The 26394-nt window shown below is 40.3% G+C and overlaps 1 protein-coding gene across 1 annotated transcript in view; it reads left to right on the top strand.

Moving 5' to 3' along the window:
* The first annotated feature begins 11191 nt into the window (after nt 1–11191).
* Nucleotides 11192–26394, top strand: part of LOC147444298 (carboxylesterase SOBER1-like) — a 52805-nt gene continuing 37602 nt past the window's right edge. Inside the window, exons 1-3 of the mRNA XM_086526970.1 lie at nt 11192–11536; nt 26068–26120; nt 26257–26380. Coding sequence (XP_086383096.1) covers nt 11224–11536; nt 26068–26120; nt 26257–26380 — 490 coding nt within the window. The 5' untranslated portion in view covers nt 11192–11223. The remainder of the gene's footprint in view (nt 11537–26067; nt 26121–26256; nt 26381–26394) is intronic.

Here is a 26394-nt window from a genome sequence, read left to right as displayed (position 1 = left end):
TCATGATTTTTTAAACTTTGTTGAGCTATCCACCAAGTCATCCACACTCTGCCCAGATTTGGCACCTTTTGATCAAGGTTGCGAATTGCAAACATAATGGGCATGTTGATACGTAAACTTTTAATTATCTCTTCCACTTGTTCATGTTGGTGGAGCTACCATTTGTCAACTGTCGTGTAGTTGAGCGTATCAATCACAATGCACTTATTGCATAGGAGTGGTTCCAATGTGTAATAGTGCGTGCAAAACTGAGTATCAACAGACAATTTCAACATAACTGACATGTCCATCCTATGCAAATCAAGCACTCTTTGTCGCTTCAAGATGAATTTCACAACTTGCCATGCTACGTCAATTATTTTGGTAAACCCATGTAGTTTCTTTACTAGTATACCAATCTTTTAGCACCAAGTTCAAACTGTGTGTATTGCAACCATTGGCGTAAATGTATGGAAAGCACTTTTTGATTATGTTACCAGCATTTTTATAATTCTTTGCATCGTCCATGACTACTTGAACGACATGTTCAACATCGATTTTTGTAATTACATTAATCATGACCTCATCAATATATTTGCCACTTTTAATAGCACCAACACTCTCAATAGCTTGTATGAATGTCTCTCTCCTTGGAAAAACCAACATAACATTGATTAGTGGTCTTCTTTGAACATTTGATCAACCATTACAATTGTGCATCCTAAAAGCAATACATTTCCAAGAATTATTTTGGAAACAGACACTTTTACTTCAACTAACGTTTGTCCAAGAGATCTTTCTATACCATGTGATACGAAGGGGCTCACCAATTTTCTTCCATGCATGTTTCCAATGATGGCTATCAACCATGGCTAATGCACTTGGAGTGAAAAACATTACTTTTGCAAGTGTATTTTGTGCCTCTTTTAGCATTTGTGTTCGACAGATCTGGTGCAATGATCTTTGTCGCATTTGCCCAAGCCCAACCTCTTTGTGATGCTTAGAAGAAACACAAATTGGTATTGTATCTCCTTGCGCATGTTGTTGTCTAGTGCTCGTTGGTGTCACCACAAGATTATCATGATTGGTATTTAGGTCTGACTGCTCTTGGCATGCATCCATAACAAATTCCTCTACCCACTATTTCTTGCCATCCTTCTTCACGATCTCTTCTCTCAAATGCTTTGCAACTAAAGGTGCATGAGGATGTTTGCATTCGAGTGACAACTCTTTTTAAAGGTACCCAAAAAATGGTCCCTAATACATGGAGCCCCATCTAATTTTGTTTTGAAGCATAATATGCATTGTCACTCCACATATCAATCGCATATGTTGAGAGAAAACTCACAGTCTTTGCCAGGGCTTTTTTTTTCCTAACTGTGTACCACTTGTGCTAGCATTTTGGTCCATTGCTTGCATTAATAGCTGAAGGTATAAGAACTACATATTCAATTACAAAAACAATTCTCTACTTTTTTTATATATATTAAAACTAAAAATTTCATTAAGAAAGCAAGCAAACATACAAATTGTGCGATGTGCAATGCACTCTCTATCAGACATTATGCATAAAACAAAACTATAAGTTTTTCAATGCAATTACACACTTGAGGATTACTTTTACACACTCTGTGATTTATAGACAATAAGACACATTTAAAAACATCACATTGTCTATATGTAGTGGTTTAAGGTTTTTTTATTTTCTCACTTATTTTCACATGCAACATAAAATAATCAACTTGGACATTGGAACGATGATAATCATTTGCAAAACACAAACAAAAGTAACAATATATATGATTTCAACGTCATATACCAAAAATCTTTCACAGTACACAATGCACACTCTATCTAACATTATGCATAAAACAAAAATATGAAATCTTCAATGAAATTACACGCTTGAGGACTACTTTTACCCAATCAAGGATTGTAGCCCTTTTATACATTCGATTGAATATATAAAAGCTATTTTTACCCAATTAAGGATTGTAGCTCTCATATTGTGTAGTGACAAACAACATACATCAATTAAAACCTATAAAGGTGTGAGATGCAAGACTTCAAGGATCCTTAATGATACCCTGTACACTAGTACAAGGCATCCAACCCTTGACTAGAGACTCATTTTTTAAATATCTCATCTTCTAAAACCAACCTCACCCCTTTATAGACCAGTGGCTTTGTCACAATGAGCATGAATTTTAAGAGGGTATAGAATGGCCAAAAATTACCCATTTTGGGTCAAATATGGCTCAAAGTGCCACATTAGTCAAGGTCTTTACTAGCATTTCATCTTCATGGTCTTAATCATCTATGGTGATATTTTCATCTTCTCTATCCACTAGCAATGTATCAACCTTTGTTGCATCGTGATGGGGTCATGATCAACAACATTTGATGGAATAGTCATATGGCAACTCACATATTTTCAAGGCATGATCACTCATCAGACGGACGTATGCCCCATTGAAACATGTAAACTACAAGTAAAATACTTGGCTTAAACTCAAAATTAAAATATGGTGTACAAATGGTTTGAGCATATATAGATGCTACACTATGAGCATTTCAAGCACAACTACAAGCTAGGGAAAAAGTTTGGAAAACAAATAAAAACATTGCCATATCCTAAGGCTAGAGAGGGTTAATCTTGAAGGTTATTAAAAGTTAGTTGAGATCATGTACAAGAACTTTTAGACATGCTAAAGAAAGGACCATCTACACTAGTTGAAACTAAACAAGAAAAATAAAAAAAAATAGTGAAAAGGTGAACGAGATGAAAGAAAAAGAACATAAGCTCATGAGAGAACCAACTCTATTCATCCCAGATACAAATGATGGTTTACATAGAATTCCACATGATGGAAGACTAGCCTAACCATCTATGAGATGGCATAAGATATGCAAGTGATGGCAGTCAGATTCTAGGTCCTACACCATTTGGAGAGTTATGTTTAGAACCTCCACCCATGAAAGTGGACATGAAAAGTTTATATAGGGATTGGGATTCAAAAAAATTAGGGACAAAAAAAATAGGGAATTTAAATGCAAACACTTTTAAAATCCTACTAGCATCCATAGATAAGCATGGAGAATCTTTAGTTTGCAAGACAACCAAAGTGGTGAAAGCCAAAGAAACTTTGCATACTTGTACTTTCATCCTATAACGTCCTTTGAGATGAAAGTAAACATTGGGAGAACTACTAAAGCTTAGACCTAACCTATGGAATGACTTGCACAAAAGTTTCAAAAAACTAAGAATTAAAGGTCTAACTTAAGAGCATGTGGAGAAATTAAAACAAGAACAGTCTCAAAGAAAAACAATAAAACATATTCTAGTGAACAAGGCAGGGGACTTGTGACGGTGAAGAGGGCAATACCACCTTGCTTGTGAATATGCTATGGTATAAACCATGGCTATACTAGGCGATGGAGTTGGAATTACCATTGCCACCAAGAAGGTTTGGGAATCTTGGGGAAAACCTGCTAATAAGAAAACATGTATGAAGCTGCAACTTGTAGACAGACATTTGGATAGACCCTTGGGATTGCTAGAAGGTAGTATGGTCAATTCACGTGGCATTGACTATCAACACACTTTTGCAATAGTGGGATGCTGGAAAGAAATTCAACTATGATGGCAAATTAGGAAGACCCATTCATGAGATAGTTGCACATGATCCAAGATTGGGGATATAATTATATATACCTTAGGGATATTTGTGTTTAAGATACAAGAATAAATCTTCGTCAAGAGGCTAAATTTACCTTTTATGATGTTGCAGATGAAGTAGAAGAGGATCTAGTCACTTCTAGCGGCTTAAATTCTAAAAAAGAGTGATCAAGAGCACACTTGTTAGCAAGGAATAGGGAAGAAAAGTTTTGGACTTTTCAAACCAACAATGCAATCAACAAAAACATTATAGAAAGAAACAAGAGGTTAAAAAAATACGAACATGTTCAATGCCTACTATGAAGGGTGAAACTTAATGCTTGATGCTAGTTAGGGTAGAGGATTGTGTTAAAGACAAGATGACAGGATGCTACCTGTCACAAGTAAGGGAGCCTTGTAAGAAATCAAACAAGAAAGAAAAGTTGGCACAAAAGCCTAAAAGGACAATTAAGGCTGAAAGTGAACATAATTTGTCAAAAATCGAATGAAAAGTAGGATATAGGGAGCTAAAAGAGAGCTCAAAAGAGGTCTAAACAACAGAAATGGTGTTGAATGAGGGTAGACCTTGATGTGATGACTATACCATTCCATATTGTTAAAACATCCACTTTAAAATAGAATGATTTTAATTCAACAACCTATGAGGGAGTTGAAGGATCATGTGGGAAACCTTATGACAAAAATGGAGTTAGATGAGGGTACAACAAGTGATTCCATGAGTGTACCATCCCATTATAAAAAATGTATACACTCCAATATCGAAGGATTTTATTTCAACAACCTATGAGGGAGTTGAAGGAGCTTGGGAAGTCTTATGATGGTCCAGAAGATGTTACACAAATAGATCTTGCCCTACCAATGTAAAGCCAAGGGAAACCTGGGGAGTCATGGCCAAGGCCAAGGGCTTGGACTGCTCATGTGGAGGACTGGGAATCCTAAAGAACACTAGTAGGAGCCTATATATAGGGTGGTAGAATGGTGGATCTGAAAGTTAGTCCCTTAGGTCTTAGCTATTAAAAGTAGCTAATTCAGGAGATCACACGAATAATCTAAAAGCACCTCAAACCAGGGGATTTCTTGTTTGAAAACCCAAGAAAATTCCGTATGACTACCTTCTTGGGGGTGTTAGACATCTTTCTCTTATGTTCATAGCAAGAAAAGATTATTTCAAGATCCAATTGTGAATAAGATTCCAACTTCAGAAGATATGTTGCATGTTGCAGCAGTGACTATGTCTCTAAGACTGGTATTTTCAGGAATAAGACCTTTCTAATACACAATCACTCTATAAGTGTTGAGGATCACAATTTGATCTCATCACCTTTATGCTTTTAAGGAAAAAAAATGTACAATCTACCAAGGGGTAGTGGACAAATTCAGCTTTCCAAGTTGATTCCAATCATTATCAGATATGGTAGACTGTGTCAGTCACTGGTGCCTGCTAGTTTGAGCAGTTTTCAAAGAGAGTCTAACCAAGGGGTTTGACATTCCAAATTTCAACCAAGGAGTTTGGATTGCAAGGGAAACATCCAAGGTTATTAGTGCAATACTACTTGGGTTACTAGGGCCTTTTCAAGTAGGATATTTGGTCATGTGCATTTGAGTACGGGTAAGTGAACACTATGTTCAACCTCCATGTATGCATATGATTTAGTTTTATTTCATTTTTGAATATTCTTTGATTTTTTCTAAGTAGGATATGATAAGCTTGAATGCTTTCATCCATTTTTCTCTTTAGAGACATGACAAGGTCATGTAGAAGCAAAGAATTTTGGGCCGTAGTGTCCCACATACATTTCTGCATTATGCAGTTATGGACCTACATAGTAGAGTTTTGTTTGGCACATGTTGCCACAAGAGGAGAAACATGGTCTAGGAACTCATGGAGTTCGGTTTAGCCAGTGTGGAGAAAAGTTTATGAGGGTCCCTCTCACTCATGTCGTTGAGTGTTTACAGTTACCTACAAACACAAGTACACCTCGTACTTGATGGATGTCATTTTTGCCACCATCCCTAGATGAGACATATTCCACATGTGGAGAATATAGACCTCGTTGGACTGACACTGGCACTTGTTACTTCAATTATGTATCGCAACAAATACCCTAGATGATTCTCAAATCCGTTTATTAGACTATTTTGAGCACATTGTATCAGGAAAAAATTTAATGGCCAGAAATTGTCGAATACTTAGTACAACTTGTTGTGGTTATAGGTATTATTAAACAACTTTGACGAATGGTTGTTTACATATGTAGCAAATTTATGTTCTGCTCATGAACTTGTTGTATTGTTGGCACCTCGATGTGATTAATTTCCACATTCTATTATGGTCCAACTAAGTTAGCACGGCTTTCATGTAATTGCAGGGGGGACACTAATTAGCTCTTTCCCATTGAGCTATGAGCACAATGTTAGCCATAGGTATTGGCAACTATGGTCATGGATATGCAGCTTCGGATGTGTTTTTGCTAAATGCATGCACACTAGGTGTTATGGGCCCTAGTATTTAGCAAAGGTTGATTTGGAACGACATGCACATTCGTGACATTAGTAGCTTCTAACGCATTTCACACCATGCGTGCAATATCTCTATGAGGTTAATTGTGGATCTACCAATCACCAATAAAGGTCATGGCTTAGTTTGGTGGGTTCTTGTAGATCATTTGACTAAAGTAAATCAAGGAGGTTGTTCCTAACATTGTTGATTACTCAGTAATGTTGCAAGGAATCCTGATCCCTATTTACCAATCATTTTGGAAGAACTATCTGTAAATGATGGGGAAACACACCTCAGTGTTGTCAGTCATCCAAAGAGTATAGGTATACTATAAGTGTTAATCTTGTGCTAAAGGATATGCTAAGTGTGTATGTTAGCACCAAGCAATCCAATTGAAACAATTATCTCTCTAGTTGGAGTTTACTTACCATGAGGCAAAGCATGTTGCAAGACTAAGTTTAGTCTCTTCATGTTTAAGTCGGGTTTTCAACCTTGAATACCAGTTACGGTGGCATTGTTTACCGATGAAGAATGATATTAATTCAGGGACTTATACTTTACTAATGATCCCTTCTATTTTAATGGTGGTATAATTTCTCTTTGCATATTCAATTGCCTGTTAGCATAGCAGATTAGAAAATCCATTATACCCTCAACTAGGACACAACCAATAGCAAAATTGTATATCAACATGCACATTGAAGATCTTGTTCCACAAGGGCCCTTCAAGATTGGTGTCATTACCAATACATCCAACTTTTGAAATGACTCCTTGCCATGAATCTAATTGAAGTTAGTAACCAAATCATAGAGAGGCTTTGCTACTATGTGATGCATATAGATAAATATCCAATAGTACCCACAATGTCCCATGAATGCATGTATTGTTCAAAGTGTTGTAGGTCTTGCCAATTCTATAAAGGCTTTGATATTTTCAAGATCCATTGATATTCAATTCTTAGACACCATATGTCTCAAAATTTTACTTTGTTGTACCATAAGTACACACTTCTCAGGATTCAAACAAATCCTATATAAGCGATATTTTTCAAAGACTATTTTCAAATGTCAAAATGATTTCCCCCAAAAGAAGAATGAATATAGAGGACATCCATATAGACTTCTAAGAATATTCTTACATATTCCTATGCATGACTCATTAGCCTTTGGAAAGTAGCTGGGGCATTATAGTCAACCCTAATGACATGAAGCTGTAAGCAAAAATGCCCCATTCAATAGAAAAAGCTATTTTGTGCTGATACTTAGAGTGTATAGCCAGTTGATTATACCCCGAAAAACTATTTAAAAAGCTATATGCTTCTTTGCCTGCTACTTTTTCCAGAACATGTTATGTGAATGGTAGAGGATAATTACCCCTAATAGTAGTTGAGTTCACCTTTTTTGAGATTCACAAAAATTTGAATCTTGCCATTTTTCTTGGGCACTACCAATCGGTATGTTTAATCTCAAGAATGAGTTCTACATCTTTAAGTTTTTCAATTTCCTTTTTAATATTCTTGACGAAGGTCTTGTTATAAGTGTAAGGCCTTTGTCTTGATGGTTTTGCATCATTTCCATTACAATGGTCATTAAACTTATAGAATTAGAAAGAGAGTTATAACACGCCATCCTAGGAGAGGAAGATGAGTAGTGGAGAGGTGCAATGGAGTGGGAGCAAAAAATAGTGCGCTCAATAAATGTCAGCATGATCAATCCAAAATAAATAGAATACCCATGCCCCCATCCTCATTAGCCTTCCACTAATGAAGTTTAAATACCTCGGAGTAAAATACAAGCTACTCAAAGATCTACAAGAAGAAAGGGAAAATCAAAGGATCCTAGTAAGGAGATAGAGCCAAAATGGAGAATCGGATGGATCCAAAAATACCAAAGATATTATATATATTGATGACAAAGGCACCAGAGGAGAAACCAAAGTACATAGCTAGCCATCACATTAGAGACTTGTGAAGATAAGGACCACCTGGCTCAACTATTTGAGGCTACAAAAACCCAAATATGGGGTGGTCAATGAGGACGTGACATTGTGAAATCCCTAGCGGGCAACATGCATACCTACAAAGGCATCCCCAATCTTGCATATAATATGCTGATCAAAATAGCTCAAATGTGAGATGATGCTCCAATGTACCATTGATGTCATTTTTTGTTCTAAGAATATAGGGCTAGCCATCCTAGTTCTCTTAATCATCCCTACAAGTTTGGTTGCATTTGGATTCCGTTTGGCCATTGAAACGGTAGAGATTGGCTAGCACTGTAAGACTAGCCTTTGGTGATTGGGGATCACTTGAGTGAGAGTATTGAATTTTAGCATGCATCAATATTTTTTTCCAAGGATTTGACACATCCTTGTTGCATCCATGCCCTACGTAGTTCTACCACATCCCTCATATTGACAATTAATGTGAGGCCCTACAACAAGATTAGAATAGGTTTCACAAGTTTTGCATTGTACTCTAATAGGAGTTTCAAGGCTCTATAAGTCAGTATTTGATTGATTTTTTGTGATTATTGTACTCAGGCTTCCCGTCTAAATAATGTCTTTCCCTAAAAAAGAAATCAAGTTTAGAAACAAACTCCAAAAAGGAAGAGTGAAATTGGTAGTTCCTATCTCCTAAAACTAGTCAAGTCAAAGGACTACAATGCTTGAAGTGTACGCCAAAGCTGACGTCCCAACCCACCCAGTTGTCCTACAGGGTCCTTGTCTTTAGACTGGGTGTGTTGGTGTTTAATATTTGAAGCATTACTGTACATTTTAGTCAAAATGAATACTCACTCCAATTATTCTATACATCATGGCAAACTGTAGGTTTATAGATGAATCATCAAGAATGGATTACAAGAAGGAGATGATGAGAGAAAGGACCCACAATATTAGAGGTCATCAAGAAGACTAGCAGAAAGAAAAGTGAGTGCAAGCATTGTTAAAAGCCATGTGCAACAAAGGAGATATAAACCAAGAAAGAACTTTGGGGAGAGAGATGTATCTTTCAATAGTAGCAACACATGTCAACATGTTCTTGTCTCCAACTCTCACTTATATGAGAGAGTCAACCAATAGAAATCTATCATTTTTCTCATGTACTCATGAAATTCTTTTCCTACTAAATTGTGTGTACTAGACTTTTACATTGTTTTTCTTACTAGATCTTCATGATCTAGCCCACATGGATTATAAAGGAAAGTCCATATAGTCTAGAATAAAACTTCATAAGTAGAGAGAAACTTTTGGATATCCAATTAACATGTCACTTTGTGGTTCTCTTGATGAGACTACTCATATGGAAGTATCCTAGTTTCAGAATCCAATTCTCTTCAATACAGTTTGATGCTTGTGAGAACTTCTTCAACAAACTTGGTGGTATGGTCAGGATTGGCCAATGTTATGAAAAATGTGACTTATTGAGTAGTGGATGGGAACTGAACATAATTGCCAAGATGCAAGCAAGAGAGACACTTACTTTCCTAGGTGCTCATTCCAAGCAAGAAATCATATGATCTAGTACAAATCATACACATGGTGTTTCTATGGCTGATCTTGGAGTGTATAGTATGGATGTAAAAGAGAATTTGAGAGAAGGAAAGGTTTGTCGCTTGTGAGGTACAAAAGATGAAACTTGGTTGCATAATGGGTAGAAGAAAAAAGGATCTTCTTGATGCACAAATGTCATGTCTTGGAGTGCATTGATTACAAGATATGCCCAACGAGGGCAAGGCAAAGAAGTTGTGGGTTATTTTTGAATGGTGCCAAGTAATTTTAGATCTCTAGATGCAATCACCTTGACTTGCATTTTGTATGCATGTGGCATTACCTAAGACATTAACATGGTAAAAAAACTTTTGACAAGATTGGCTTGTGGAAAAAGAGGTCGCGCTTGATAGTGCTTCAGTCGATATGCATCTTTCTTAAGGGATTCTAAAAAAGTTGATATATTTGATTGGAGAAGATGATACCTAATAAACAAGTTGAATACTGTTGTAGAACAATGGAAATACCATGTTTGGATAATGATTGATTTTACATGACTAAGGAGGATCAACGTCATGGTTTAGGTGCCCTCGTTGAGTGATAGCATGCCAAAGTATTTGCACCATTCTAGATTGTTTGGGAGGAATGGGATGCTTGATTAACTTGTGGTAGTTGCTCGCTATATGGGCATAAGCACCATCTAAAGAGAGCAAAGAAGCTTGCATTGTGGAACTCCCGACTCCCATCGGATGGGATGCGACAAAGGCCTTGACAAATCATTGAAGCATGGAAATATGTATAATCAAATCAAGACACACTAATTTCAGAGGTTGAAAGAAGGAGCCTCGTGGTGGGACATGGGCTTTGTGGCCTCTACGTGAACCACGACCTCATGACGTGTTAGAACTCTCACTAAAACTCTTCTTTGAGAAAAGGCTCTAATCAAATCAAGGCATCGACATCCAATACTAAAACTTTAGCTACCCTTTCCAAGCTAGTCAAAGATGAAGATCTTGACATCCTTGCCATGATCAACAAAAAGTTTAGAGAATAGAAATTTGACAATTTGTAGCTCCATTAGTCCTTGCATGAGAGCGTCTGAACATGATACACATAACAACAGGTGGATCAAGCCCTAACCGGCCATGGGTCAATGGCAATAAAACAATCCCTCGATTAGGTCTCCCCAATCTCGAAAAATAAAAAATCCTTTCAAAACATCTCAAGTGCATAAGTGAAGGGCGAGTTTAGGAAATGAAAAGACCATGGAGGTGGAAAGTCAAAAGATTTTTTGTGTGCATATAAGTAGAAATGGTCGAATGCACCTTATACATTTGTGTTTTTCTTCTTAATTTTCTTTTCTCTAGCATTTTCAAGCCATAGAAGCCATTAGGAAAGCCTTTTTTTTGTTTAAAAGAGCCATTAAGAAAGCTATTAGTAGAATTGGAAACCCTCTTCCTTCTTAATTCATCCCTTCTGTATTCTTACCAATACATGCATACTACAATCTTCTCAATTGGCTACAACCCAAAAGTGTTACATATCCAAAAGATTATTTGCTACCTGAAGAGCTTGATGCAAAGGTGCCCTCGATGGTCTCCCGTTATATGGCTACTGCTGGTGGCCATGGGGTTGAGCTTCTCCACAAGACTCTGGCGCCCTCTTTCTAAAGCGGAGTTTCGTAGCACGGCCTTCTCCTCTGCGGCGAACATCAGCAACATGCCCTCCTCCTCCTCCTCCTCCTCCTCCTCTGCTTCATGGGCAACCATATGGCTTCATGGGCTGGGTGACAATGGGCCTAACAACGAGCCCGTTCAGAATTTTTTCAACTTCCCCAATATGAAGTGGCAATTTCCTTCGGCTCCTTTCCAACCAGTGTCTTGCAACTGTAAGGGCATGCCATTTTTGTATGCAATTCTGCTACGTTTTTCTTTCGTTTGTAGAGCCACATCTAGTCCCACTATTGGATTGACGCAGTGACCTTTACTTAATGCATGTGTTCTTCGATTGTAAATATATGAAGGTGGCGTTGATAAAGCCCTAGAAGCCGAGCTAGAACCTTGACACGCCTTTTTCTGCTTGATCATTGCCTGATTGATTGGTCATCAAGTAGCAGGTACATTGACAAAGGTCCTAGCATATCCATTGCAGCAAGATATAAAGTTTTCGTTGTCACTGGCCAGTGTGCTGGCTTGGTCAAATTTGTGTTTAAGATGCTTTTTTTCAAGAATGTAATAAAAGGATGTGATTGATATAGGAGTGGCTGAGGAATGGTGGTGAAGGTGAAAAATGGAGCGATTTAGCACTGTGTAAGGTGAACAATGAAGCAATTTAGCACTATGAGAGGCAAAGAAAGAAACAACTAAAGAAAGAAAGGAAGCTGTCTTTATGTGTCCTCAAATGGCCTCTAAGACAATCGATGTATAATTTTTGGTGTCCTCTAGATAGATTTCAAAAAGACAAAAGTTGAAGTATTCTAGGAAGGTATGAAATTGGAAACTCTAAAGTATTAGGAGAGGATGGAAATCAAAAAGCAAATACCACATTGACAACCGTGTGGGGGGCTCTTGAGAGGGTTGGTTGGGACCTTGTTGGGTGTCGTCCCCCCCCTCTCTCTCTCTCTCTCTCTCTCTCTCTCTCTCTCTCTCTCTCTGAGTCCCTCTAAACCATCATTCAAGCTAAAAGGAATCACAAAAGCAAGCAAAGGAAGTAAAGGATTTGTGAAAGTGTAGAACCTAGATTTTCACCATTTCAATTCCGTTGCACCTGATAGTAACAAGATTTAGTAGATCAAGACATCTGTGAAAAGATCAACGCGGTCAGGATGTGATTGCTAAATGCTTACAATGATCGTGATTTGTATCTGAGACGCTCGATAGAAATGTGATTGATGAGTGATTGATGTCTTTGTAATAGTGTGTTGGATTGGTGGAGTCTGGTGCATGGGTACGTAGAGTCAGTGTCTCCTGAAGAAAGTTTTTGTCCTATGGCTATTTTGAAGGCGTAATTGAGGGCGATTACAATTCTTTAAACCGAACCCCAAAAAGAATGGCCAAGGGGCCTAAACTTAAAAAATCTTGGTCCTATGGCTATTTTGCAGATGTAATCGAGGGCGATTACAATTGTTTCGAGAGGGGGGAATGTCACAAAGTGATGACGTGACTTGTCGAATTGGAAGGAAATGGCCGAGAGGACAAGACAAACTGAACCCAAAGAACAGAGTAAGTTCTATCCTAGAAAGATCCTAGAAAGAATGGCCGAGGGACCTAAATTTAAAAATCCTGGTTCCACCCAACTTAAAGAGCATCGGTCGAGGGGCTTAACCCAAAAAACTCAAAAGCTTGAACTCTTGCTTGTAGGTCCGTAATTTGCACTGACTGTTGACGTGGTAGGGCTCTATGGAATGATGATGTGGCATGACCGTATAGAACTTTCTGGATTTTGCATTGCAGTGGATTTTCGTAATTCTGCCATATTTTGTGCTGTAGTGGATTTCCGTAGTTTCGCTGGCAGATTTTGCTGCTTTTACCCTATGGCTTTTGGGGAGTAGAGCTTTTGGGATCTGATGCTTTTAGGCTATGCTTTTGGGCATCCCTTGTACTGTTTATAAGTGTCCCTAGGGTCACTTTCTGGGAGTGTCTGGACGCAAAGTCTCAGAGAGAGTTGGACCCTTGAGAGGGGTACTTTGCAAGCATAATAATAAAGAAATACCAGACGGGGCGCCAGTCTTTGGGGCAAGTGTGTCTTAGCTTGGAACTCCGCCGTGCTGTGTCGAGTCTCCTTCTCTCTCTCTCTCTCTCTCTCTGAAGCTCAACGATTTTGCAGTTTCTGTTCGCGTGTTGCTATTGATTTCTCGTTTGGAATGTCCAAGCCTGTAACATTTACTGAACGTAATCTTCTCGAGAATTGGTTCGTTGGTCATCCTTATAGCATTGGTCGCCTCTGTTATCATCTTGGCGAGCTTTTCTTAATCCGCCTTCGGGGATGGGTTATTGGATCGGGACCGCTAGAGATGTGATGCGATCACGCATGGTTGCCCTCTCCAGCTTACATGTAAGGTGCAACGGAAGTGAATTGTTGATAGTGCTCAGGATGAGTGCTCCGAACTGTGCTCAAGGGTTCCTTTTACTTACGGAAGGGAGAGCCTTCCGTTCTTAGAGAGAGAGATGCAAGTGCAATGATCACAAACAAAGTGAATGCTACTGTGAATGAGAGTGCTGAGAATGAATTAATGAGAGAGAGAGAGAGAGAGAGAGAGAGAGAGAGAGAGAGAGAGAGAGAGAGAGAGAGAGAGAGAGAGAGGCGACACCAAACGGATCTCAAACCCTTCTCCAAGGGCCCCTCTCTATGGCGAGAGAGGTCTATGGTATAGATTGCACAAATTTGGTACAATGGTCTAGATGCTGTGATACTTGATGATGACTATGTCGACAACGACCATGGAGACTATGACGATGACGATGATGGTATCGTCGTCAAGTTCGAGACTGCGATGATGGCGACGAAGGTGTTCTCGTCAAGATAGGATCTGCGATGACGATAACAAAGGTGTCGTCATCAAGATAGGGACTTCGATGACGATGACGATGTCGGCGACGACGATGGTGTCGATGATAAACCTATCAATTGTGGCAAATCACAACGGAAATGCCGATGCTTGATGGATAATCTTGCTCGTGCTCTTTCTGAGACCGTTGTCGGAAAGTGTGCGGTCTAGCTGGGAAGGTGCAGAACCTCTGGCTGTGAGAGTTCGTGATGAGAGTCACAAACCCTTTGCGAGAAAGCGTTTGTGGAGAATCACCAACCCTCTTTCTAAGGGTGATAGAGAATCTAAGAGCGTTCGTGACAGCAAAGTCACAAACCCTCTTTCCTATCGTGCTTGGAAATTGCTTGTTTTCGTAGTCGAGAGTATGATGAGAGGATCATCAAATCACATTGAATTTCACTTAAAAAGACCATTGAAAAACACTAATGTTTCAGCCATGAAACCTCGATGCTCATACAAGCACAATTCTCAATCAAATCCCAAACGGCTTTCATGGTATCATGTAGCCTCGCCCCCAATTACATAGTCGTAGCATTAAACAGTTGAAAGGAATGCTCAAGCTTCCACCTTCTTGGCGACCATTTTCTGATTTTGCAGAGATTTAAGAGCTTCTATATTGAAGCCCAAACACCATTTTGATAAGGGAAAACCCTAATTCACTCCCTCACAAGCTCAGATACAAGATTGCGAAGAGGTGGAACTGCAACACACATAGATTGGGCAATATGAGTTGATGTGTCAATTTTTGGGCCATTTTTCCACTTTGGACCAAAACTAGGCCATTTTCAGCTCATTTTTGAACAAAAAAAATGTCATTTTTGATGCGAAAAATCCCAAACGGAGTCAAGAAAATCCCTAAATTTGTGGGATCACTCGCATAAGCATAAAAAGCATAGATAAGAATCATTTTCCATCAATATACCATTTTGGGTCACTTTCCATGCAATTCTGCAACGACGCCTGCTAGCTACTATTTTTGGCAGTTTTTGCTCGCATTAGTCTTTATAGGTGAGATGGGTGTGCCACCATGAAACACTTGGACTATGTACATTGTAAAACCAAATTAAGCATCTTATCAAGTAGAAAAACATGAAAATGCGCCGCATCCAGGGCCACGACTCCTCGGATAGGTATGTACCGGATAGGTATGTACATGATAATGACCGCAGTAGACGCTTCAACATATATCACAATATGTACATGATTGCTTTTATTTGCATACATCGAGAAGTGTCAAGAGTGAGGTGAATGTTTTTATTTTACACTATGTACGTGCCACGGCACGACATCCACCTCCTCTGAACGTGCACATCCTTCGATATGTGCCACAACATCATTTGTAGAGCATTAAAACTCATGGTCAGACGCCATATTCTCACTTTCATCCTCGGTTTGCATATAGTTGGCTTTATCATCCTCTTCACTTGGTTGTGCATCAAATGGATCAGAATCCCCTCTTCTTTTGAATAATTTAATTCTTTTTCCTGCAGTGGGAATTTTCAGTTTTGTCCCATCCAGTTCACGCAAGGTGTAAGTTGCATTTCCATGCACATGTTTGACAACATAAGGACCAAACCATCTCCTTGCAAGCTTCCTTATTGTAGAGTGCTGGTTTTCAAGGCTACTATCGTACACCAACACCCAATCACCTTCTTCAATGTCTTTTGGTCTGAGCCTATGCATCTTGTCAAATCTGTCTTTGTTTTTCAACTTTGCATTCTTTAGTCGAGCTTTTGCAAGCTCAATGTCTTCAGGCCTTCTTTCTAGTTGCCGTATGTGCAATGCAAGAAGGTCTTCTCTAATCATTTCATCTTCCCATGGCAATACATTCCATGTAAGAACTACATCTTCAATTGGCATCACAGGTTTTTGACAATACATCAATTCAACATGCATATAGCCAGTGGCTGAACTATGTGTTGTACGGTCAGCCCACAATGCAAATGGCAGTAACCTTGGCCACTCTCCAAGCTTACCTTCACAAGCCTTAGCTAAAGCTTTGATTATTGGAGGATGTCCTCTTTCACTTTTGCCATTTCCCTCTGGGTTATAAGCACAAGTTAAAGCTAGTTTGATGCCCATTCTAGAGAAGAATTCCCTTGCTTCATCAGCATCCAATTCTCCTCTATCTGCAGTTATCTTTCCCACACACCCATAGCGACAGATCACATCTTCAAGAAGAAATTTACATACGGCTTGTGTACTCTTTGTCCTCAATGCACGCCCTTCAACTTGATTAGACAAATCTTCTCTTGCAAGCACCAAATACCTCATTTGCCAAAGTCCCAAAGGCATTGTAACCAAATCCACGACACATTTGTAATGCATGGCTAATGGATACGTAGGATGTAGTCAATCATGATGCCGTACATTTGAATACATTTGGTATGTCACACAAGACTCCACAAACTCAGCCACATCCTTATACATCCCTTTCCACCAATACCTTTCTTTTACCTTGGCAAATGTTGCCCATACACCTCGATGTCCTGCCCATAAACTTTCATGGAACTCCTTGATGATTTGTTGCTGAGTAACCTTATCGTATACTACGCGCAATGGTGTTCCATCTCTTCGTTTAGGATGCTTCCATAATAGCCATCCCTCAAGAAGTATCCATATGCTTTTCTTCTTATCCTCTTAAATTCTTGCTCATTCCAATCATCCTGCTTCTGCAGAGTACTTAAGTAGCGACCTATCAAGAGCCATTCATCCTCATATAGTTCCTCTGAAAAGGACTCAAGTGAAGACACAAAACATGCATGACTACTCTTTGCATGATCAATAGTGTAAAACTTTGTGCCAACATCATCTCCCTCAATAATCATGTGCTGTTCATCTTCATACCTTGCCCTAGATAGCATATCTGCCATTGGATTGTCTTTCCCTGCAATATGCTTGAACTCAGGATTCAAGGACTTTATGTAGGCTATCCATCGCAGCATTGCAATGTCAGGAGTCGAATAGTTTGTGATCATTCCAAGAAGAGGCAAACAATCAGTTTCCACAATCACTGATGTCCCTATCAAGTACTCCTTGTCACACCTCAATGCTGTAACCACCCCCTATAGTTTCCTTTTTACTTGTGCATAATCGCGTTGGCGAGAACTCAGAATCTTGGCTCCAAATCTCACCACATACCTTTTTCCTTCATCATCATCATCTTGCCCTACTGCCCATCCTATCCCTGTAGGACTCATGTCCACTGTCACAATGACAGGTCTCTCACATGCATAGTCTACCTTTCTCAAGGTTGGCAATGAAAGAAGTAGATTCTTTAGCTTTCTCATGGCTTTTGTGTGCTCTTCTTCCCATTGAAACTTCTGATTCTTTCTCAACAACCTATAAAGGGGATCTGCTACATGTGCATAATGTGGTATCCAAATAAGATAGAAGACGCAAGCACCAAGAAATCTTCGAACTTCAGTTATAGTTGTACATGTTTCTTTCATGTTTTTGATTGCATCCATCTTTTTTAGACAAGGCCTTCTACCATAAGGACCACACATATGCCCCACAATCAACACTTCATTAACACCAAATACAGATTTTTACCCTGGCAGGGTAAGATTAAATTCTTCTAGCTTTGACAAAATCTTCTCACAATCTTCGATATGGTCTGCAACAAACTTACGGCAACCCCTTGAATCCATAGCTTCATCTTTATCTTTGTCTTCACATCCTTTGATGGGCACATCATCAAGAAATGGCATTGTGATTTGAGGCATGAAGTCACGTAGAACCTTGTTCATCCTATTCATCATATGCAACTGAATTTGATGCTCCTCGAGGTAAGGTACACATCCTTACCAGTCCCAAAGGTGTTTTCATAGTTGTCAGATCTCTACTCTCAATATCTGGCTGAAATTGATCGTACCCTGAATAGAGATCTCCCATTGAGTAAATTGACCTTCCTGCAAACGCCTCTGTAAATTCATCCACTATAGGTCCTGTACCCACATTCCTGATGGTAACCTTGTTTACAGGTTGCATATCTTGTATGAACCGCAAAGCTCCATTCTTCTTAGGCACAGTGAACCACCTGTTTGAATATGGCACACAAGAAGGCTCCAAGATACCCATGTTAATCTTTTCATTGAGTAGTTCTATTAACTTTGGCAAATGTGCTTTTGGAACCGGAATTGGGCGTAGATTCCAAGATACGTGAGGGATAGTGAAGATCACCATAGGTGCAACAACATTAGGATCAACACACCCTATCTCATGTGGCTGGAAAGCAAAAGCCTTACCATGTCTTGAAAGCATTTCTTTAAAACTCTTCTTCTCTTCTTCTGTTAAAAACTCTTCACAGCCAACTTTTATCTCTTTTAGGAATTCCATTGTGAACTTGTGTCCAGTTCTTTTTGGATCCCTGAGACTCGGCTGCAAAGAAGCTTGCTCTACCTTTTTCCTGCAATCTGATGGTAAAGGTAAGGCCACTGGTCTTACTTTCTTTGCCACCGTTTTGTACTTGGTCTCCATACGTACTTCCGGTCCTTCATTAGCATTGAAATCTTTCTGATCTTCAAAAGTCTCAATCACATCATACATTTCCATAGAGCATACTTCCACGATGTGGGTTCCATCTTGCATGCTAGAATCCATTATAGCTTCAAGCTCAAGCATAGTATCTACATAAGAAACTTGTTCAAAGAAACCTGAAATGTATTCACTATCCTCTGTGAAACCATTTTCTTTCATGTATTTCTGTACACTATATACATATTGTCGCGCACTTCTTTTCATATCCTCAAGCTTCATAAAACATATTAACCCATGCTCTGTTAATCCCTGGAAACCTGTAGAAAAAGCTTCTTCTCGCTTTGAGTCAGGCGAGAATCTTTTTCTTCTTGTACCATTGCAATCTCGCTTCACAATGGTACATGGCCAAAACCCCTTGTTTCCCTGTACTCTTTGAACTCTTTGTTCGCTTTTGGTAGAGGATACTCACGAAGACTATTGCGGTTTCTCTCGTGATTCACACACACAATCAAAAATTGCTCAATGCGCTTCCCATCTCTGCTCTTTACCCTAGCATAAGCAGAACCATTATCCAAGGCCTTTGTTTCCATGCGAACGGTTGTGATGTATGGCTGTCCAAGGATAAGAGGATAGGTAGACATCTCCTGCACAAAGAAATTTTGCTCATCCTTCACATTACCAATCGTCAGTTTCACATTTGGACAAGCCCCATACAACTCTCCTGATGAGTTATTTGCAACTCTAATCATCCACCTATGGTCTGTGTCTATTGGCCACTTACCCTTCATGTAAAGACTCTTGGACATAAGATTGATCTCAGAGCCATGATCTATCAATGCAACATATGGCTCCTCAAGATCACCCACCTTGACTAAGGTTTCTGTTGTAGCTCTTGCCCAATGACTTTTGGAGTAGTGGCTTTTATAGGAGGCTTCATCATCATCATCATCATCTGCAAATCGAGCATGTGCATCTCTTCGAGAAGACTGGTAGCATCCTACCACATTTTCATCACAATCACTCTCTTGGACATGTATTCCATGTGCCTTAAGTGACTCCCCTTCACCCTCAGACTGTGGAGGAATAGACTCAGTGAGAGTTTGCCTCTTTCTTTTTATGATATCTATAATTTCTTCATGAAACTCGCGTTTAGCAATGCCAAGAACCTCACCCAAGGTAAACTCAATTTTGCTATTCAAAATCCTTTCCTCCAATACCTGCTTTAAGTTTGTGGCAGCTTCAATGTCAGATTGTAGTTTGTATGCAGGGCCTTTTGCTTTAGCTTTTCCTTGCTCTTTCTTCTTTCTTGTAGATGTCTCCTCCATAGGAATCTCAGGAGGAGGAGGCACATGTTGTGGAGCCTCATAAGAAGGTCCTGGATCCTTTCTTCCACCAGCTCTTGTAACCCTCTTTGAAGTAGAAGGACCTACATCTCCATTCTCACGTCTGCGCTTCTCTTCCACAATTGCTTCATTGTTATAGCATTTTGCAAGATAGGCATGCATTGATAAAGAGTCCACAGGGTCATCCCAACCTGTTGTATGGCGTATGCAATCACCGGCTTCATGTAATACCTGTTTAGTTACCTTCCCTTTTTCGGCTGAGGCTACTGCATATGGCCACAAGCTGTCAACCTCCTCAAAATCATCTGGAGTACACTTTAACACTTTCTTTGGAATTAGCTCTATCTTTGCCCCATAGGTAGCAGCCTCCACTGCAAAAATAGCATGACTAGTTGCCATATCCTCCACTAACTTCCGCAACCTCCTTTTTCAAAGTTAGTTCCTAATGGCATACCTGTCTCCCGCAGATGGATCTTGCCATCCTTAAAAAACACAAGATCTCTTTTTAAGGTATCACTAAAGCTATCACAATTCCTTCTACCATGGTACGTGCCATCACACCATATGCATCTGTGCACAAATCCTTCTTTGCTTTGGGATTTTTGTCCTGCAGCAGGTTGTCCTTTTTCTTCAAGCCTTGTTAGCTTTAACTTCATTTCTCGCATGCCCTTAACAAGCTCATCAAGCATTGAATTATCACCTTTTGGACTCACAACAGTAGGCTTTGGTGGAATCTCTGACGTGCTAGGAGGAGAGGTAGTACCATTCACCACCATCTTTTCCCTATGACGTTGCCTCTTAGCAAGCAATGAGATTGCGTCTTCAACCTCTTTCCACTCAGCCTTTAGACTCTGTTCTGTATTCTTGTCTTCAAGGAGTAGCTCTAGCTTTTCTTGGAGCTCATGACTTGCAGCTTGAAGGAACAATTCGGTCTTTTCACTATCCAAAGTAGCCCGCTCTGTTCCTGACAGTTGAGCATAGCGTCGCTCAAACTCTCTCAACATTTCGGTGATGGAAAGTCCTTTTTTTGGCTTTGCAACCCATTCCAAGAAGGTCCTTTTTGTAACCCTTTCAGAGTCCTCCATGAAGTATTCCTTCTTTAGGGCTAATTTGAATTGCTCCCAACCTTCTCCATGCTCCTCCCTGATTCCCCTTACATGGTTTCTAATCTCGGGGACCACAACAAGCTCAAAACCACGAATCATGTCCACCTCTGGAACCCGTTGTAGCTCCATCTCCTTTACAAAACCACAAAGAAACTTTGTGACATCTTTCCCTTCAAATTGGTCCATTTTGTTCACAATAGCTTGAAGGGCTTTGGTTGCTGACACCTCCCTTCTTTCTGCAGCCTGTTGTTGTTGCATAAACATGACGAATGCTTGAAACATTTGCATTGTGCCTTGATCAAAACGCATGTCTTGTTGCTCTTGTTGATCCATAACTTTAATTATTTGTAATTAAACCTTTCAAAACAAGTATTTGAACCCCCACCCCAGCTGCTTTGCGTCGGGTTCACCAGAAATGTCGGAAAGTGTGCGGTCTAGCTGGGAAGGTGCAGAACCTCTGGCTGTGAGAGTTCGTGATGAGAGTCACAAACCCTTTGCGAGAAAGCGTTTGTGGAGAATCACCAACCCTCTTTCTAAGGGTGACAGAGAATCTAAGAGCGTTCGTGACAACAAAGTCACAAACCCTCTTTCCTATCGTGCTTGGAAATTGCTTGTTTTCGTAGTCGAGAGTATGATGAGAGGATCATTAAATCACATTGAATTTCACTTAAAAAGACCATTGAAAAACACTAATGTTTCAGCCATGAAACCTTGATGCTCATACAAGCACAATTCTCAATCAAATCCCAAACCTCTTTCATGGTATCATGTAGCCTCGCCCCCAATTACATAGTCGTAGCATCAAACAGTTGAAAGGAATGCTCAAGCTTCCACCTTCTTGGTGACCATTTTCTGATTTTGCAGAGATTTAAGAGCTTCTATATTGAAGCCCAAACACCATTTTGATAAGGGGAAACCCTAATTCACTCCCTCACAAGCTCAGATACAAGATTGCGAAGAGGTGGGACTGTAGCACACATAGATTGGGCAACCATGGAAGCTATTACACAGTAGAGAAAAATTGCAGGTTTTTTCTGTAAAAAGCCCCCTTCTCTCTCTTCCCCACGGCAATATGAGCTGATGTGTCAATTTTTGGGCCATTTTTCCACTTTGGACCAAAACTAGGCCATTTTCAGCTCATTTTTGATGCGAAAAATCCCAAAAGGAGTCAGGAAAATCCCTATATTTGTGGGATCACTCACATAAGCATAAAAAGTATAGATAAGCATCATTTTCCATCAATATACCATTTTGGGTCACTTTCCATGCAATTTTGTAACGATGCCTGGTAGCTGTGATTTTTGGCAGTTTTTGCCTGCATCAGTCTTTATAGGTGAGATGAGTGTGCCACCATGAAATACTTTGGCTATATACATTGTAAAACCAAATTAAGCATCTTATCAAGTGGAAAAACATGAAAATGCTCCACATCCAGGGCCACGACTCCCCGGATAGGTATGTACATGATAATGACCGCAGTAGACGCTTCAACATATATCACAATATGTACATGATTGCTTTTATTTGCATACATCGAGAAGTGTCAAGAGTGAGGTGAATGTTTTTATTTCACACTATGTATGTGCCACGGCACGACACCGTGTCATGCCAAGGAAGAAACATGTAAAATGTAACAAACTTGGATACTCCAAGTCAAGATTCTACCGCGACACATGAGAGATTCACTTTTAAAACAGTTCACAGTTCACAATTGATTCGACACGGCCCGACGGAGTTCCGTGCCAAGAGGTATTGGCCCCAATGTCTGGCGCCCTTCTCGGTATTTCTTTTTATATTAATCTTCAAGCAAAATACAACTCCCGCTAGTGCTCGCTCTCAGACTCTGCGTCGAGATGCTCTTTAGAGGAAGCCCCCTTGGGTTTCTTATAAAGGTTACATGGGATGCTAAAAGCGGAGCCCCAAAAGCTTCAAAATCAAAAGCTTTGAAAAATAAAGCAAATAGTCCCCCAAAAGCTCTTCAGCCTTGCGTATAAAAATTAGTCTGCTTTTTTCCTTACAGTTGCCGTATAGTCCAGCGCAAAAAGCGGAATTCCGTACACAGCCACGTCAGCCTGCTGTCCATACTTCCTGTTGCAAATCACGGAAGGCCGTACTGCTGCCACGTCAGCCTGCCTGCTGATTTTTCGAGACCAGCAGCCGGGGGTGTGTGTGTACCACTGCAAGGGCCAGCCACGTCACCAGTTTGTGACATACCCCCCTCTTGAAAGCATTGTAATCGCCCTCGATTACGCCTGCAAAATAGATAGAAGTCATAAATTGTCTTAGCAGACACTAACTGTTAGTACCGACGCACTAGGAATAACACATCTAGCACATGTACCAATCGACAGTCACATCACTTGACATCACATGACAAATCACATATTCGTTCGGATCTCAAACCATGATTAATCGGCAACGTATTTAGCAATCGCATCTAGATTTACTTGGGACCTCATAGATGCCCGATTAATTAATCCTTATTGCAATCACGTCTATCGAGATCTTTCAGTCCGAAATGCTGCAGTCATTTTGTCTATCAGTTCCTGCACTTAAACAAGTCAAGTACAAATCAGTATCGGGAATTCCAGTTCATAAAGTCATATAGCAGAATACTGTCAGCTCACAGTATCCTTGAAACTCAAAAGAGACGTCAGTGACTTTAGTATCAAAAATCGGGGCAATCTGTTGACAAAGGAGTGGAGCGACTCCACTCTTGTGCATACCCGCTACACCGAATTCCACCCAACTGAGTTCGGGGTTCAATTTGGAATAGACTATGCTAAACCAAATGCTTCAAGGTAAAGGTTCACAATCTGAGGAGTATCTGCCAGGTCTTGCTCCATCCACTTCGCATCCAATGCTGGATAGTTCTTGAATTTAACCAAGAACCGCCTTATCATTTTACCTTTACCTTTCTATCTTTATGTGCCAAAATCTGTTCTGGAACGAGTATCTCCTCGTTTTCCTCCACTTCGGGTTGCTCATCTGGCTCCCCATCATCAGGCACATCGCCTTTAAAATGCTTCACGAGACTCACATGAAAAGCAGTGTGAATCCTCCAAGTATCAGCAACTTCAGTCTAAAGGAGACATCATTTATCTTTTCGAAAATCTGGAAAGGTCCATAGCATCTCATGCTAAGCTTTGGAAAAAGCCGCTCTTTTCCCTTTTTCATTCTCAGGCGTGCCTTCTCAAAACGTAAGAGCACCCAATCGTTCTCCTTTAATTTCAAATCGCGACGATGTTGATCTGCTGCCTTTTTTCTGTCTTTCCGGAGATTTCTCCAAAGCCTTTCGGACCAAGTCCAAGTCCCTCGTGAATTGGTCGGCTTCAAAAGAAAACCTTATGTCACGTGCACATCTAACCCTATGTGTATGTGAACAAGCTACATCATGACAGGGGTTCAATTCAATTAGATTAGGAAGTGATCTGGCACTTTTGTGAGTCTGTTTGCAGACCGTGCATGTCCAGACACTTAGAGTAGATGCATATCCTCTAGTTGCACACAACATGATCATCAGATTTCCATCAGAGCCCATCAGGAGCATTTTTACACTGCATAGACCTATTTTCCCTATTTTAGCCAATTTTCACTTATTATTTTTAAGTGACTTTTGTTGGGAACTAGGTAGGGCAATTTTATATAAAGAAACCTAGCGCTAGCACTTTCTCGTAGAAGAGGCAGCAGGAACTTCGCGTTCAACAGGCACCTTCTCAACAAGACCACCTTCCCGCAACAGACCTAGTGTTTTCAGCCCATCTGAAAGCCTAGCGTGTTTGCATTGCAGATCAGCCCCGGCGACAGCAAGATAGCGGATCAGCCCTAGCGTTAGCAGATTCCACAGCAACATAGCAGATCAGCCCTAGCGTTAGCAGATTTCTCCAGTAGGACAGAACCAGCCCTAACATTTCTGGTTTGCAGATCAGCCTCGGCGTTTTGCAGATTCATCGCGACGGAACCTCAGTAAGCACCAGCGTTTTCAGTTTTCAGCAGTCAGACATCGCAGTGGAAGTCCCAAACCTCGCGGACAGTTACTCTCTTTCAAGAAGGGGGGATGTCACAAACTGCTGACGTGTCCAGCCACGGAACACCTGGCGGGTTAGGGCTCCCTGAGCCTAACCCTAGACATTTTGTAGATCTTGGCCAAGGTGCCTAAACTCTAGAAGCAGCAGAAGCAGAAGACTAAGTTTCTCACCAACCTACAGATCCTCGCCAATTGGCCCAATAATTAAAAAGATTGCCAACTTATGATACCCCATTTGACGGGGCCTAAAGTAAAGCGCGCACACCCACAAAATAAGGATGGTGTAACCAGCGGATGAAATGGCAGGCCGTACGAACATTTCGCAATTCGCACTTACATGCTGACGTGGTAGTGTACTGACGCCAGTAAATGGCGCTGATAGGCTGCTGATGTGGCAGGTGTATGGATTTCCGTATTTTGCGCTGGCTGATTTTCAGCTCCAGCTTTTGGACCAGATGCTTTTGGGTTTGATGCTTTTCATGTAAACTGCTTTTAGAAGGCTTAGGGTCTTTAAATATGAATGGTGGTCTCTTTCTCTGATATTCTAGCAAGAGTAGATGCAAAGCAGAGCCACTGGTGCTGTACAATATAAAGAAATACCGAAAGGCCGAAAGGGGCATTGGGGTTTGGGGCTAGTGCTCTCTTGGGGTGGAACTCCGCCACTCTGTGTCTCGTGTGCCGTGTTTCTCTTTTATTTCAGTTGTTTTGAAGCGTCTAAAGTTTGTTCAGTCTGTTCTTTTCCATTGGCACGTGGTGCCCCTCCCATTACATCATCACTTTTCGTGTTGATTTTGTTATGACATTGCTTTGTTGGAAGTGCTCTCTGGCCGTTGGCACTAACTTTGACATGCCTGTTTGTAGTGAAAAGTGTTTGTTTCAACATTTTTGGGTATAATTTTTTTTCTAATTATGCAGATGGATCGGTAATGCCATCATGGTTCGATATTGAGGAGCTTCCATTTACAGCTGTAGGTGAAATATTAGACACCGCCTAACATATGTGGCCATGCTTTTCACGTTTTTTGCCAGAATTCTACACTTCAAAGGTGTTTTGATTTAAAACATCTATTGGCTTGTGATGGAATTGTGGCTTTGTGCCTTCAGGAATCTCCAATTAATGAGGAAGCATTGCTAGTGGCAGTAAAGAAAGTTCATGAAATGCTTGACAAACAAGTGGAAGAAGGCATTAGTGCAGACAGAATTTTCTTGTGTGGTTTCAGCCAAGGAGGTGAGGATGCAGAG

Source organism: Adiantum capillus-veneris, chromosome 13 (genome assembly GCF_014529385.1).
Source record: "Adiantum capillus-veneris isolate H3 chromosome 13, ASM1452938v2, whole genome shotgun sequence".
NCBI classification, from domain to species: Eukaryota; Viridiplantae; Streptophyta; class Polypodiopsida; order Polypodiales; family Pteridaceae; genus Adiantum; species Adiantum capillus-veneris.
This window is presented reverse-complemented; position numbering and strand designations above follow the sequence as displayed.